General features: G+C 39.7%; 1 protein-coding gene across 2 annotated transcripts in view; it reads right to left on the bottom strand.

The window, feature by feature from the left end:
* The window catches only part of cpne5a (copine Va), an 80,980-nt gene that overhangs the window by 5,399 nt on the left and 61,260 nt on the right, over window positions 1–14,321 (bottom strand). For both annotated transcript variants that reach the window (XM_088289583.1, XM_088289584.1), the window contains 5 exons: window positions 10,886–10,932; window positions 9,459–9,640; window positions 7,135–7,262; window positions 4,434–4,536; window positions 33–90 (listed from right to left, as the gene is read on the bottom strand). In XM_088289583.1, the coding sequence (XP_088145709.1) occupies window positions 33–90; window positions 4,434–4,536; window positions 7,135–7,262; window positions 9,459–9,640; window positions 10,886–10,932 (518 nt within the window). The remainder of the gene's footprint in view (window positions 1–32; window positions 91–4,433; window positions 4,537–7,134; window positions 7,263–9,458; window positions 9,641–10,885; window positions 10,933–14,321) is intronic.

The following is a 14,321-nucleotide window of genomic DNA, read 5'->3' as shown; positions in this document are numbered from 1 at the left end:
GATTGGCACCCGTCTGAGGTCGGCTGACTTACCGTCAAACTCAGCTTGTCCGACCCCAACAATGATGATGGACATGGGTAGTTTGGCCGCCTGCGGTGAGTAACAAGAGCAGTCAGTCGCAGGGTAAAGGTCCCAAATCATGGGTGCCGAATCGTGTTTATCCAATCACGGTGGTTCCTCAACTCAAGTCCCACCACAAATTTACAGTATAATTGGCCATATTTGAATTGGGCAGTTTGAAGTGATGTAACTGAAAGTGGTCGTGGTCGTGGTCGTGGGAAGCAACCGTGGATATTTTGCCATTATGTTGGTGAAGAGTTAAGGCAGGAAGACGATCAAACAGTATGTTTCATTGAGGCTTTTTTTTTTTTTTTAAGAATCCCACTGTGGTCTAAGCAGTCCTTGCCTTTTTCAGCAGCCAATCATATCACAGTGCTGCGTGTCCAGCCTATAAAGTGATTAAAGTCATGAAGACTCTGAGTTCATCGGTCGTTCTTTGCAAAAGACAAAAGGTATGTGACTCGTGTTGTATGCTCGGTCTACAATTTTGGGATCTTAGCGAATTAGGATTACTACAACATATCCCGTCATGCTCTCTTGCCACGCCCGTCGACGAATCCCCAGAGAGGGAACAGTTAATAACAGACGCGCAAAAAGGAGAGAAACATGAATGATTGATGAGGTCATAAAGGTTTGATGGCTTCGTTCAAAGCACATTATATCGCAGTTGGTCTGAAGCGTCCATGGGCCTGAAAGAAAATGCATTCTTGAGTGACAGGGGCCCTAATGTGGAGGCTTTAGAACCACCATTAACATGTGGATTTTAAAACGTAAACTAAGAGGCTCAATTCAGTTCAAGTATGCGTAATTATTGTAGCGGAGAGCTGAGCTCATTTAAGATCCAGGACTTGGCAGGCTTTTAAGAAAAAAACAGACATATAGGCCAGCTTATTTATAGATGAGGAAAAGAAGAGAAAGTGTATGCAAAATTAATTCAACTCTTTATTAAAAAAAAATGCTTGATGCTTAACCGGAGATGGACATTTTGCTGGTTCATCCGCTGTCCTTAACCTAGGCACCCTTCCATCATCGTCCATCATCCAAACACCCCCACCCAAAAATAAATAAATATAAATATATGACGCCGTGTGAGAGAGGCGAACGGGCTTGGCCAGCTTTCTTAACCAGTTGGGAGTATCTTGGGAGGGATAGAATTGTTTAAGTGTTAACCAAGATAGCATTTTGCTGCCAACACAACCACTGTCTGCCACCAGACTGACTGGTGATACGTAAAGTTTTTTTTTTTTTTTTTGACGGAAGATTAGTGCTCCTCCTATAGTCCGCTTGAAGCAAAGTGAAGTCACTCCCTCCTGCATACAAACACGGTGAACACGCATGAGACAAGTGGCGCGTAGTCTGAAGTTGTGTATCGGCGGATTGCACACGCAAGACAGGCTTGGACGTGTTTCTGTCAGTCTTCTACTTGATCTGGTTCGGGACGATTACAGTGATGGATTGAAAACAAACTTGCGTCTTTGCTTCGTCTGTCCTTTAAAAAAAAAAAAAAAAATGGACCGCTGGGATGGAACGCCCATCTTTGTGTTTAACATTGTGCTGATGCAGACAAAAAATATTTTGATATTTCTTACAAAAGCAAATGACAGCAGTTAGATCATCTTGCAAAACTCTTTTGCAAAGGTCTTAGAGCCCTGAGTGATGCAATAAGCAGTGGAATAGGTGAAAATGAATCTTTACGCACTTACAGTCTTCAGTCGTTCTTGTCTAAGAAGCGCCTCGATTGTCAATCGAGAGGATGATTTATCAAACTTGGAAAGTTAAATTGCCCGAGAGGTTATTGATTTGTTCTCCAGCTATTTTCATCATCTCAAATTGGTTAATAATGTGTAAAAATAACAGGTGCTGCAAGGACAGACCAATAGCATCGATTTGTGAAAAAATAGATGCAATTGACCATATTTGGAAAATCCTGTACAAGCGAATAGCGTCAATAGCGACTTCAATGTAAAATTGTTTATTTTAAAAATGTGATTTTTTTTAAACAAAATTCTAATTTACAATAAAAACAGCCAATTATACAATCCGATAAAAGAATGAAAACTATTACACAGTGGACCATCACTTACTTTCGGTTCGGGATAGTCACAAATGTTTTCCATTATGCTTTAGAAAATGATTAATATGCCCTCAGTTTTTCCTGAAAAGCACTTTTTATCAGCGGCTTTTCAGCAATTTTGCAGGTTGAAAAAAAAACATGTTTTTCATTTCAGTTCAATGCTTTTCAATGAGCGTCAATAATACACGTCGTCGTGCTGTTCACGGCTGGCAAATGTTAAAGTTAATGCATCAAATATTACAGGAAATATAAATATTGAAAGACTAGTACTGCATTTAAATCAATCAAATATGAAATTGACACGTCTGCATGAAGCAAATGAGGCCCCGGACTAGCGTATTATCCTCCCTCCATCTTCTCCATCCTTATTTAAACTCAAAGCTCTCGCTTTTGCATTCATAGTGCTTGGCCCCGGATAGAAGCGTCTTTACATGCAGTAGATTCACAGAATCTTTAGAAAGCGTACAGAGATAAGATATTCAGCCTGTGGCATTTCTTGCTCATCCTATGATTTTCAGCAGGACGTACGATGGAACACCGGGTGGGAAAACTTTTGCGCTCGAGGGCCACATATGATTTTTACAAGACAACTGGACCAGCTCATTCAGAGATGAGGTACAAAAAAAAAAAGGCTCTGTGGTTGAAGGCATGTGGTTTGGTCGCTTAATTAAATCACTTTCATTTTATTATGTGTTTCTTGTACAACAATCTCTATAATGAAAGGAAAAAGTTGTTCTCGTCATACATAAAACAACTAGCATCTGCAATCCAGTTTTTCCCTCATGGCCGTCGCAATTTCACAGCCTCACATACGATTTGTAATTCGGGTCCATTTGGGTTCAAATTCATTTCTGCATGCAAACACGCCCTTCGAGACAGAAAACAGTCTTATCATCTGCAATGTTAAATTGGGAAAAACATCAAAGATAGCGTCAAACCCGGCGGGCTGCCTTAAGTAGATATTTGAATATATTAGTCAGATCTGAATCAATATTTCAACGCTAAATTAGCATCAGATATGCCTTGTCATAGGTATACACACTCACAAACACACAAAAGACAAAGAGGAAGGAGGAAAGTTGAGTTCCAGGTGAAGCAGCATGCCATTCAGAGACGTTGAGCAGAGCAGCAGACAAGATCTTAAAAGGAAGGTGTGGCTGTTCCAATGGTTTGATTAACAGTCGCAAATTCCCTTTAAACCCAGTCTGCTGGGGGTCTACGGGAGGCCATCCGCATGCTCCGTGATGCCCCCCCTCCCCCCAACGTAGGGGATGTTGACTCGGTTGTCTAGTTGCCTACTATGTAAAAGGTCACTTTTACATCATTTAAACTTTTTATGTGCCCAGTGCAAGTCTAGCGCAAAGTGCAGTCAAGCTGTGCACATGGGCGGGGTTTTCGGGGCGTTTGCACCGTTGTGGGAGTGAACACAGTCGACTTAATTCCGGGCCGATCCAAGCAACTCCCACTCACATTTCTTTTAAAATGAGCGCAGGTGAGGCGTCAAATTCCTAAACATGAAAAACTAGACTTGCCCCGGCACGAAAAGGAAGATGCAAATTCGCCCGTCTATGAATATGAAGCCCAGTAAGCCCCTTTGAAGGCATGACTAATAAAATGCAAGTATAATCTTACACATACAAATAATTGATTTTTTAATTGTCTGATGACCACACGTATTCTTCCTACTGGCATTTGAAACTCAATTAACACGCACAACTCTTCTACTCATAGATTGCGATGCAAACTGAGCTAATTGGACGGGCTGTCATCACCTCGCTTATTAGTCTGCCTTCATGCGTCATTGGATGAAAGAGACATCAATCATTGGAGCAGCACCAGTAATTATTCCAATGTCACTGGCGGCTTGTGTGCAAGTAACACTTGTTATGAACGAATGTTCCTTTAGCTACAGAGATTGGATAGAATTTAAAGATAGAACATTTGTCAGAAAGTGCTGCTGGAAGCCTCAAAATGTCGGATAAAAAAACAAAGCATGATGTCAAATATGACAAATGGCCGGTCAAAAAATGCATAGTGACGCAAAGAAACTTAACACAACGTCGCCTGCAACAATCACTGACACTATAATTGGTTCAAGTCCCCTTTTTTATATGGCGCAATTTAGTCTGTTAAAGTCTGATTAGACACCTCATGGTCCCCGGTGGTCTCGATAAAACGGAACATACCCAACAAGCAGAAGAGGAAACAAATGGAAGAGAAAACACAGCACAGATTCTCCAATCTGCTTGATAGTGAAACCCGGGAAAGTCCCCGAAAGCCCCCCAGCGGCCGCACTTACGTTAACGATGGCCTCCTTGGTTTGAGCCATGTCCGAAATGACACCGTCCGTGATGATGAGCAGCACAAAATATTGCGAGCCATCCTGCACCGCTGCTGCGTACCTGAGGAAGAGAATCACCATCAGATCGGGTAATGTCCAATCTGAAAACATTACTTGCACAGCAAGTTTTTCGGACGGTGACAGATTTGATGACAGTCCAGAACGAATCATTTCAATTAGAATTGATGTCAAGTCTTGTTTGGAAAGTGCTTCCCAGTACGTTTGTGGACTAAATAAATATAGAAATATGAATAAAACATTGTTCGTCACGCATCAATTACTTTAGCCATGCCATATTATGGAATGTAAATAAGCGAAATATGCTGTAGCGCTCCGTGTCTCCAAGGTCTTTCCAGACACTTTTAGCAAAGCCAGCGGAGATGGCGCACAGCAAGTGTGGCCTACTTTTGTCTTATGAATAATTGACTCAACTGTTTATGCAAGAGCTGCAGTATTACATTCTTATTTCGTGAAAACATTTTAGGTCGGACAAAAGGGTGAAACAAACAATAGTGAGATCCAAGGGTGGGTCAGAGCATTTGAATGGACGCACGTGCGCAGCAGCAAGAGCGAGAAATATGAAGTGACATTGGTGGTCCGGGGGTAGCACAGTGGACAAGTGGTTGGCGCGTATGCCTCACAGGTCTGGAGTTTTAGCTTGACACCAGCCGGCTGGATGTCACTTTGTATCCGGAGGCATTTTTTCTTGTGATAGCTCGTGTGCATTTCAATGACAGAGACTTTCAACGACTTTGTGCTACTCATGTCGTGCCCGCCTTAGCTACCCGGCGGCACTATCAACTAGCTGAAGTGTCTCCACTACTCTCAGTAAGATTCAATCATATTGATTGTTTGTTGTTTTTTTTTTTTTTTCAGAGGATAAAGAATACACGTCTATTAGTATTGTGATATTGTCTGTCTACATGTGTTGCTTCACTGCTTGTGTTAAAATATCAATTGCTTAAAGTGGTCAAGTTCATGATTTTTCACAAAGATCATCAACAATTTAAGAAGAGACAAATGGGATACAATGACAATATCCCATCACTGGTGAGCTATTTTTAGCAAAAGCTCGCAGCCTGCGGGCACCATGTTGGTGGACCTTTGCGTAAGCAGTAAATGTCAGCGGCGAGCCACTTTGAACGAGTAAGACGTTGCGATTGAGAACATTGATGAATCACCCAGTATAATGATGAATCATGTAGCTTTATGCAAGATGCAAAAAAATATACCACATCATAGACCAACTTGCTGTTGTAATAATGTATATTTTCCAGTTTTCCCTTCCCATTGATTTTGCAAAACTCCTGGGCCGGCCAGACTAGAACGCTACCCATTAAACCACCGTGCTGTCTGATAAGTCATATATTTGGGGAAAAAAACATGTACAATGAAATATAGCACAATATTGATCATTGAAATATTGGAAAAAAAATCACTTAAAAAATTTAACAATACTGCCATTATGTAATTTGGATCAATAATCTGTGAAAAAAACAATTGACAAAATATTGAGCGATGCTGATTAAATCAAGATATACTGTATATAGACAACATATCGTGGAGGGATAATGAATAAATAACGCTTTATCACATGTTTTGCTACATTTTTTAAATATGCTTTATGTTCCATAAAGCCTTTACTTATGATCTATTTATACATCATAACTGCATTTTCGATGTAATTCTGCACATTGTGTTGCCTTATGAGCTCCTTTTACATGACATACAATCAAGCTCCTTTGTTAACGTGTAATCTGTTGCCATGGAAACCATAGACCAGATGCTTTAAAAAAGCCTTTTTTTCATTACTTATGTCACGCACATACTGTAAGGCAATAATGGAACGGCTCTCATAATACTATCATTCACACATTCAACATTTATTTGAATTTTATGACTTTATATATGGCTAAAGTGCATTTTTAAATGAAACCATGTTATGACACTGCCTAATGGTGCCACATTTTACTGCAATAAGGCGCGCTTATTGCACAGTCAATCATCTTTCCATCATTCCAATTTGTAGTATGGCCAGTAAATTCATTGCATGATAATTTCCTCATTTGCAAAGCTTGTTAGGGGTGAATCAAGCGCGTGGTGGGTTCATTTATTGTGTGTGCGTGCAAACCCTCATGCAATGTTGCATGTAAAATGGAGCAGTTTTAGCATTTAAAACTACAGAAAAAATATCTAAAACAAAAAAAATATATATTTTTTCCAGCATTCATACAATTAAGACATACTTGTTCTTCTTTCATATATCCTCATGCTATTTATATGCAAGATCTGACAAAAGCGGGTACATTCCTCACAGTTGATCTTTTTGTGAAGAAATGACACGTTTGAACAGTATAACATAATTAGTGTAGCGCTTGTAAAAGAGTGTACAATTACTGTCGCCTCAATATAACTGAACACACAACAGAACTTCTGGCAACAGAGTGAACATTGCCAAACCGGGTCCAATTAACCAATTTCCATCCGTGGTGTAAATGGGGAGCAGGTGTGTTCAATTTGGTGTTTTCGCGCTGACACTGATCCTACTCACTGTAAGTTCAATATAGCAAATACCTCTCTCTCTCTCTCTCTCGCTCTTTTTTTTTTGACTTTGAAAGAAAGAACCAATAAGTGACGTGAGCTGTCGCTGTTCTGTTACCTTGCCACATGATTGACAACAGGAGAAAAGTTGGTGGGTCCATATAGCTGCACCGTCTTAAGGCTTTGATGGTACGCGTCCAGAATCCCCTCCATGCCGTTGCAGTAAGGGTTCTCGATGTTGCCATTCTGGTTAAAAATAAATAAATTAATTCATATATAAAAATACAGCGCAGCATCAGAGGTGAGCAGAAACTTTGGGCTGCTTGCACCGTTAAAACTGACAACATGATAAACTGTCAAATGATATCTTGATGTTGGAATGCACCAAAAATTTGCATCATTTAGAGCAGGACCAAAAGATTGTTCAACTACTTTTTGGCGATTAGTGGCAGCCCAGTGATCTCTGAGTTAGCACGTCTGTCTTGTCACTTAGTTGCTTCTGGGTTTGAATGTTGGCTTGGGCTGTTCTGTGTTGCGTTTACATTTGGACCCTTGTGGTTGCGCAGGTTTTTCCTCCCACTCTGCCACTGACTAACGACCAGCTGTTTGTTCGTCTATACGTCCCCTGACAGTGACGAGAGACCAGTCCATTATTGAGAAGAGAAAACACATGCGCCCGCAGGGAAATCATGCAAACGCAAAACAGGAAGCCTTCGCTGCTGGATTCAAACTTCAAACCTCCACTGCCTGACCCTAATCATATGTGACATATTTTTTTTTTTCTGTTCCGTAGGTCAAAATGCAACACCATGTCAGCGTACCTAATTATGAACAAAATGTCTAGTTCACTTCAAAAGTGAAAGTTGATTTTTTAAAAGCCATTCGCAGGAAGTGGCAGAGCAAAAGGGTCCAATGATACGCTGCCATGAATCTTAATTTGTTGATTTGAATGAAAACACGAAGCGATGGCGCCGACGACAGCCTCTCATTAGCGTCTACAATCAGCAGCCGGCTGAGAGACGAGACAAATTGATTTCACAAAGCAGTCAGCTTGGCAGAAACTCATTTACACTAGAAAAGATACATGATACATTTATTCGGAATTATGCATAGCATATGTGGAAAGTGCACACATTCTCGCTCGCCCGTGCATTTATGCTGATGAGTGCATGAAAACGTAAAAAACACTCCCTAGACCTCATTTCAGTCTCCATCAAAGGATTTACTCCTTGACTTTTTGGACAATTTTTCCAGAAATGTTTTGGTGGAGTATTTCAGTAGCATGCAAGTTGAGAATAGAGTGTTAGTGTGTGATAGTGGTCGAATAATTTCATAGCCTACTGGTTTGGTTTCATTTTCTTTAGCTTGATAGGACGCTTACGTGGCTTTTTGTAAACATTAGGTCTATCATTTGGATCTTGTATGGTACGTATGGTGTATTGGAGTCTGTCTTTTTGTGATGTTTGACAAGAAGGATGTAGATGCTAAGTCAGCTTCTCACGCTAGTCGCTACGTAGCAAGTTAGCAACTGGCTGGCTCACATACACGGTTCATCAAATCACATTTTTACTTTAAGCTTTAACCTGAAGCTTTTTGAGAAGAAAGGACTGTTATTTGGCTCTTGTGAGATTAGTGATTAATCTGTTTATGATGTTTGGCAAGGGGATGCACTGAGTGGAGATGTTAAATGCTACATTAGCTTCTCATGCTACGTAATGAGCTGGCAATTTCCTCACAGTTTTTTTCACCCTACTTGTGCTGTCATTCTTGGTTGATGTTTTTGCATATTTTAACGGACAAATATTTATTTTATTTTTAAAAAAAAAAAATCTTCCAATCTACAAATTGAACTCATGGCTGATAATTTTCTCTTGGAACCTTTTTATCATGCAATTTTTGTGGAAAAGTTGTGGAACAAGTGATTGAGTATGAAGACAGTGAAATTCCCAAGATGTTGCCTTTTATGGGATCCAACAGAAATATCAAATTTATCACTATATGATTCTGTTGCCATGAACTTAATTGGTCATCACTGATACCTGAATGGTCATGGCCTCCTCATGGTTTTTAAAGCGTGGTTATTTTCAAGCAAGCTCTGTATTGCAACACATGAGGAAATGTTAGCCCTCATTAATAATCCCTGGGAAAAACTGAACAGGCCATTGTATGGTCACATGTTTTAAAACGTCTTAAAAAAAATCTTTTCGACGCAATGTGGTTGACATTTTGTGATGATGTTTTTTGTGAATGGCACTGTCATTTGGTATATTCAGTGAGAAAAATCTAATTAAAAATGAGCATAACTGGTTTAGTGAATGAAGTTTTTATGATGGTGACAGTTTGGACTCAAGAATGAATTATTTCAAAGAGATTTGAGCTAGTTGAAGCAGCATGACTGACGAATAAATTGTGCTCACACTTTTAACATCTCAGATGACTCACCAGGGGGAACTCATGGGAGACCCTACCATCAGGGGGCAGCTTAGCACCGAATCCCAAAGCAGGGAACATCTTATCACTGTCATAGTCCTGGATGATCTCGCCCACTGCCTTCAGGGCCATGGCGTAGGCGTTCATCTGGTACGGGTTCATGTAATGGAGGGAAGTCGACTGAGACGGATTGCCTGTCAAGTCCAGAGAATAGTCATTGAGGCGAGTCCTCAAAAGCAAAAAGCGGGATCCGACTGGAACCGAGTGTGCATGATGTGATTAGCAGAAAAGTTTATACTTATTACAGTTCACTAATATGACAGCTGCTGCACCAGAAAGATTATAAAATACCTGCAGTTTCTCTGTTGGTACCGTAAGCATCGCCATGGATGATATCTATACAATATATGATGTAGTTTATTTTGAGAGTAGTTTTATACATAAAGTAGGAATATTCCACACAATGTCTTTATTTATGTGATATGTTATCTTTCATGTACAAAAAAAAAAAATCAAAGAAACAAAAGCAGATAGTCCAGGATATTCTATAGCCTCAATGAAAAATGATCAAATCTGTTTGAAAGATTGGATTTTTGCCTTCTGTTTATTCATGAAGTTAATCAGTACATATTTGTAGTTTTTAAAAATTAAAATATACACAGCTCTGGCAAATAAAAATAAGAGACAACTGCAGACTTAACTGTTTCTCTAAATTAGCAATTTTTAGAAACAGAAGTAGCTTGCTTGTTGTAGTGCATATGTTTCAGAAGCCTGCGTGACAGACGCAAATCACAAAGTTGTGACTATAAATTTATTTGATTATTTATAAAGTGTTATGCAGCCAGTGTATGAATGTACCTGTTACGTGTTTATTTTATTCCCGTTTGTTAAGAAAAGGAATTGAAAATTCACAAGAGGTTGTATCGATTCTTGACCACCTATTATGGATTACAATTAAAATTAAAATTGTCACTTGGCAAGATGTTTTTCAGTCACTGTTGGTCACACTGCTCAAGTGCGTAGTACATTTTATGCGATCCATAGCAAGTTTCTCAAAACGGGATTTGTTCTGCAAAGCACTCAGCAGAAGGCCTATCATAATCTACGACCGCCATTTATGGAAAAATAATTAACCCCAGGTTTTGGCGTACGCTCACAGCCAGAAGTCTGTCAGAAGGGTTGCAATGGAATTTAGCATCATTGAAAAGCAGCGGATGTTGCGAGCGTGACAAAGCTTTACCGTACCGACCTCAGGTTGTTCAAAGGCTCCAAGCGGAAGATTATGTCTCTCAAAACCGAGCGATTTCAACTGCAGTGTAGGCTTTAGTTAATTACCATATCAATACGCAGTGCTCACGACAGAAAAAAAAGGAACACACAAATGGAAATTCATGACAAAACCAATCCTGAATGCGTTCATGACAAAAACTGATACTTACCATTGGATGCCGTGAAATCAATGGCCACTGTGAAGTGAATCTGCGTCCTGAAACACACGAACAGAAAGAGTTGCTGCTTCTATCAGAAACGAAGGAACCTCCGTAAAATAACAAGAACAGTCTTCCTGCTTCCAGTTAGGACACTTTGATACTCATCCATCCGTCTGTCTATCCATTCAAGCTCAGTGACGCGATCCATCCGTGAGTCTGGGCGTCCCAACATTAAGATGCCTAAATCAACTTGTCCAGCAACAATTAATGAAGCCATCATTACATCAACCGCGATCCATCATTACAAAATTCAACCATCATTTGGTCCATTAAAAAGTGAGCCATCTCTGCTTTCTGGTCAGGAACGACTCTGTTTAGGTACTTGGAAGGAATCCCATTTTCATGACCAGATGCAGACATACTTGTTCTTCTTTGTCTGCCCCAAGTGCACATGAGAACCTCCAGGGAGATGCCAGAGAGGCATGAAGCATCTCAGCTCCCTTTTTTCCCCCAAGAATAAAGAGCAAGACAGTGCTTGTGCTTGGCTGCACTCTTAAATGAGCCACTTTCTAACCAGTTGTATTTGCTCCTCAGTACCTGACCAGTACACCCCCCCCCCCGCATGACATTTCTAGGCCAAAAGAGACCATTAACATGGCCTCCCTTGAACATCTACCTTGAATGTTTTAGATAGATTTTTTAAGTATGGCCAATTAGACTTCAGGCAAAGCTTCCCTGATTATCCAGACCTTCAATGCGTTGAGACATAGGAGAATGAGTCGTGATTGAGGAGTCCGGATTAAAGGAGACCCGTCGGAATACCCTTCATATAGACTCTAGAAAAGTGCAATTACCTAGAAATTGTGTGCGAAGGTTGAAGAGCTGAGGCTGCATTGAAATGCTTGGGAATTATTCAAAAATATGAAATGTTGACTGTGAGAAAGGAAAAAAAAAATCTGAATTTAAATGACAGAGGTGCATTTGTAAAATATCTCTAGGAATGCAGTCATGGAAAATATGATAGACTGAAAGACGAGTTTCTGGAAAAGTTGGGGGAAAAAGAATGGGAAAGAAGAGAAAAGTATTTGATAAATTTCTCATTAAGTTGAATGTTTTTATTTCATGAGGAAAATATGGAACTGTGGGAAAATTGTGATTTTTTTTTCATGTGGAAAAATACAAACCTGAAAATTCCCCCTAATTTTGTGAATATTGGGACATTTGAGGGGTTTCAATCCACTGAAGAAATATGGAAGGAGTGTAAACACCAAAAAGTGGATTGAATAATCAAAAATATTTTTTTTTTCCAGGTACTTACACAATTACTTCTCTGACCGATGAAAATTGTGAATCGCTGATACTGAATAGAATGCTGCAGAATCAAGCGAAATGTGCGATGTGAAACTTGGGTTGAAAAAGACAAATAATCCAAATTATAATCGTAATGTAATGTAATGAGTAATGCTAAAAGGCTAACAATTTTTAAGCTAACATACAATTTAAGATTTCGCTTAACTTAAATGGCAACTTGTTTTTGTAAAATAAATAAATAAATACGATAAAATAAAATAAAAGTCTTTCGAGACTTCACTCAACATAACTGTTTTTTAAGGCATTCTGTTTTGGCCTGACATATTTAACTGTTCTTATTATCATGGAAAATTTAACATTTATAATACACATTGATTATGATCATAATTTTTATTTTGGGATCTTATACATCGTTGTGGGTCTTTCTCTTTTAGTTTGGATATGCTGCATGCAACGTTTTTTGTTTTTGATTTATTTATTTTTTTGGGGAATTTGTTGAACAGATCCTCTTTTTTTAAGATAGAAAACACTTACGGACCTTAATATTTTCTTTAGTTAATATAAAATCTAAATAATGACTCTGTTTACAATTTGGACCCTATCTGCTTCCTCAATTGCTATTTTTCATGTGGTCCAAACATGACACGTCACCTACGTCACGTCCATCCCCGAGACAGCAATGCAAATGGATATATTAGAGAAACATGGTTACTTTCCAACGCGTTACCGCCATCACTGCTCATGACTCAAAAGGGATGGCCTTTCTATCAGCGAGCACTGGTTGAACAGAAACGTGGGTCATTGTGAGTTGTGCCACTTCCTTTTAAAATAGAGTGTGGGAAAAAATGTGTGGCGAATGAAGGATCAGGCTCCGGGGATCAGCGTGTCCACGCATGCACACGCACAAACAAACACGTATGCGCCGTCTGTCTTGGCTTTCGCTACTGGCTTTCCTAATTTCCCTCCTGAGGTGCGTTGGGGATTAGTCGAGGAGCTGAGCCCACAAATGATTCCACGATGGGAAAATCAATGTGGAACGATGTTGACTGATGCTGCAGGATTGTCAGGCTTTTGGCTCTTATTGCAAACAACTAATGGCCAGGCTGGGATTACTATTTTTATCTCTGCCTCCCAAGCTAGTCATCTATAAAAGTCTTGGAGAATCTTCCTTGACTGATGTTGTGCACTGCAGATAAATAAATGTGCCATCATTATTTCCTGCCATCTAATCATAAGTCCATGTGTCAAATTGCTTTTCCCTGCAAATAACACTGTGTGTCTTTCGATCACATTTTTATGTTTATTCTCAGCTCGCCCAAACTGTGGAAAGGAATACCAAATACCACATTCCCTATAACAACACTGGTGCGTTGGCCACGTTCATGGAGAAGAAGAAAGAGGAAGGAGACGAGGGAGACCATTATAAGCCCATAATAAGGTGAGCGGATTTGAATAGTGAATTAGCCAGCTAATGATGTTTGAATAAACCTCTGCTGTTCGCCTCTCTCCCGCAGCGGTGTCAATGTATTGTAAATTCCTTCTCATTTAAAAGCATCACCGACAACATTGGCGAGCTGCATCTTGACTGAAAGACGAACATTTACGTTTGTTGAAGCTGAGTTTAGTCAGGGTTCTTAATGGAGAGTGTTTTTAATGTTCTGAGTGGATATTAAAAAGGTCGAGCATCTGTGAAGCGTTTATTTTTATGGGTAAAGTTTGAAATTATATTAAAGTGTTTTGGGATCATGTTGTTTTTTTTGTTAATTGACAGTTGAAACTTAATAAAGGTAATGACTATGAAAACATTCTTTGTAGGGTAGCAACATTTACTGATTTTCTTTTTTTTTTAAGCAAATCACTAATAGCAGAGATATACTGTACTGCGTTCTCAGCTTCCTCCTCCTCTCGGCCCAGGATCGCGATGTCATGGCCTTCCTAGGCTGTCCGTACCTTCTTTGAACACAATCAAGCTACACACTGCTGAGTTGTCATTAATTAGCGTACATTTCTTCCCATTTGAAATATTACTGTTGCACCGGCCTTGTGTCAACAGCACGGATGTCATACCGACTTCCTGCTTTGTGCTAAAACAAACACAATATGCTGGGAGTCTCGGAAGTGAGAATGCCTTCCA

Source organism: Idiotropiscis lumnitzeri, chromosome 3 (genome assembly GCF_059441095.1).
Source record: "Idiotropiscis lumnitzeri isolate Australia: NSW breed Sydney's pygmy pipehorse chromosome 3, RoL_Ilum_1.0, whole genome shotgun sequence".
Lineage (NCBI taxonomy): Eukaryota > Metazoa > Chordata > Actinopteri > Syngnathiformes > Syngnathidae > Idiotropiscis > Idiotropiscis lumnitzeri.
This window is presented reverse-complemented; position numbering and strand designations above follow the sequence as displayed.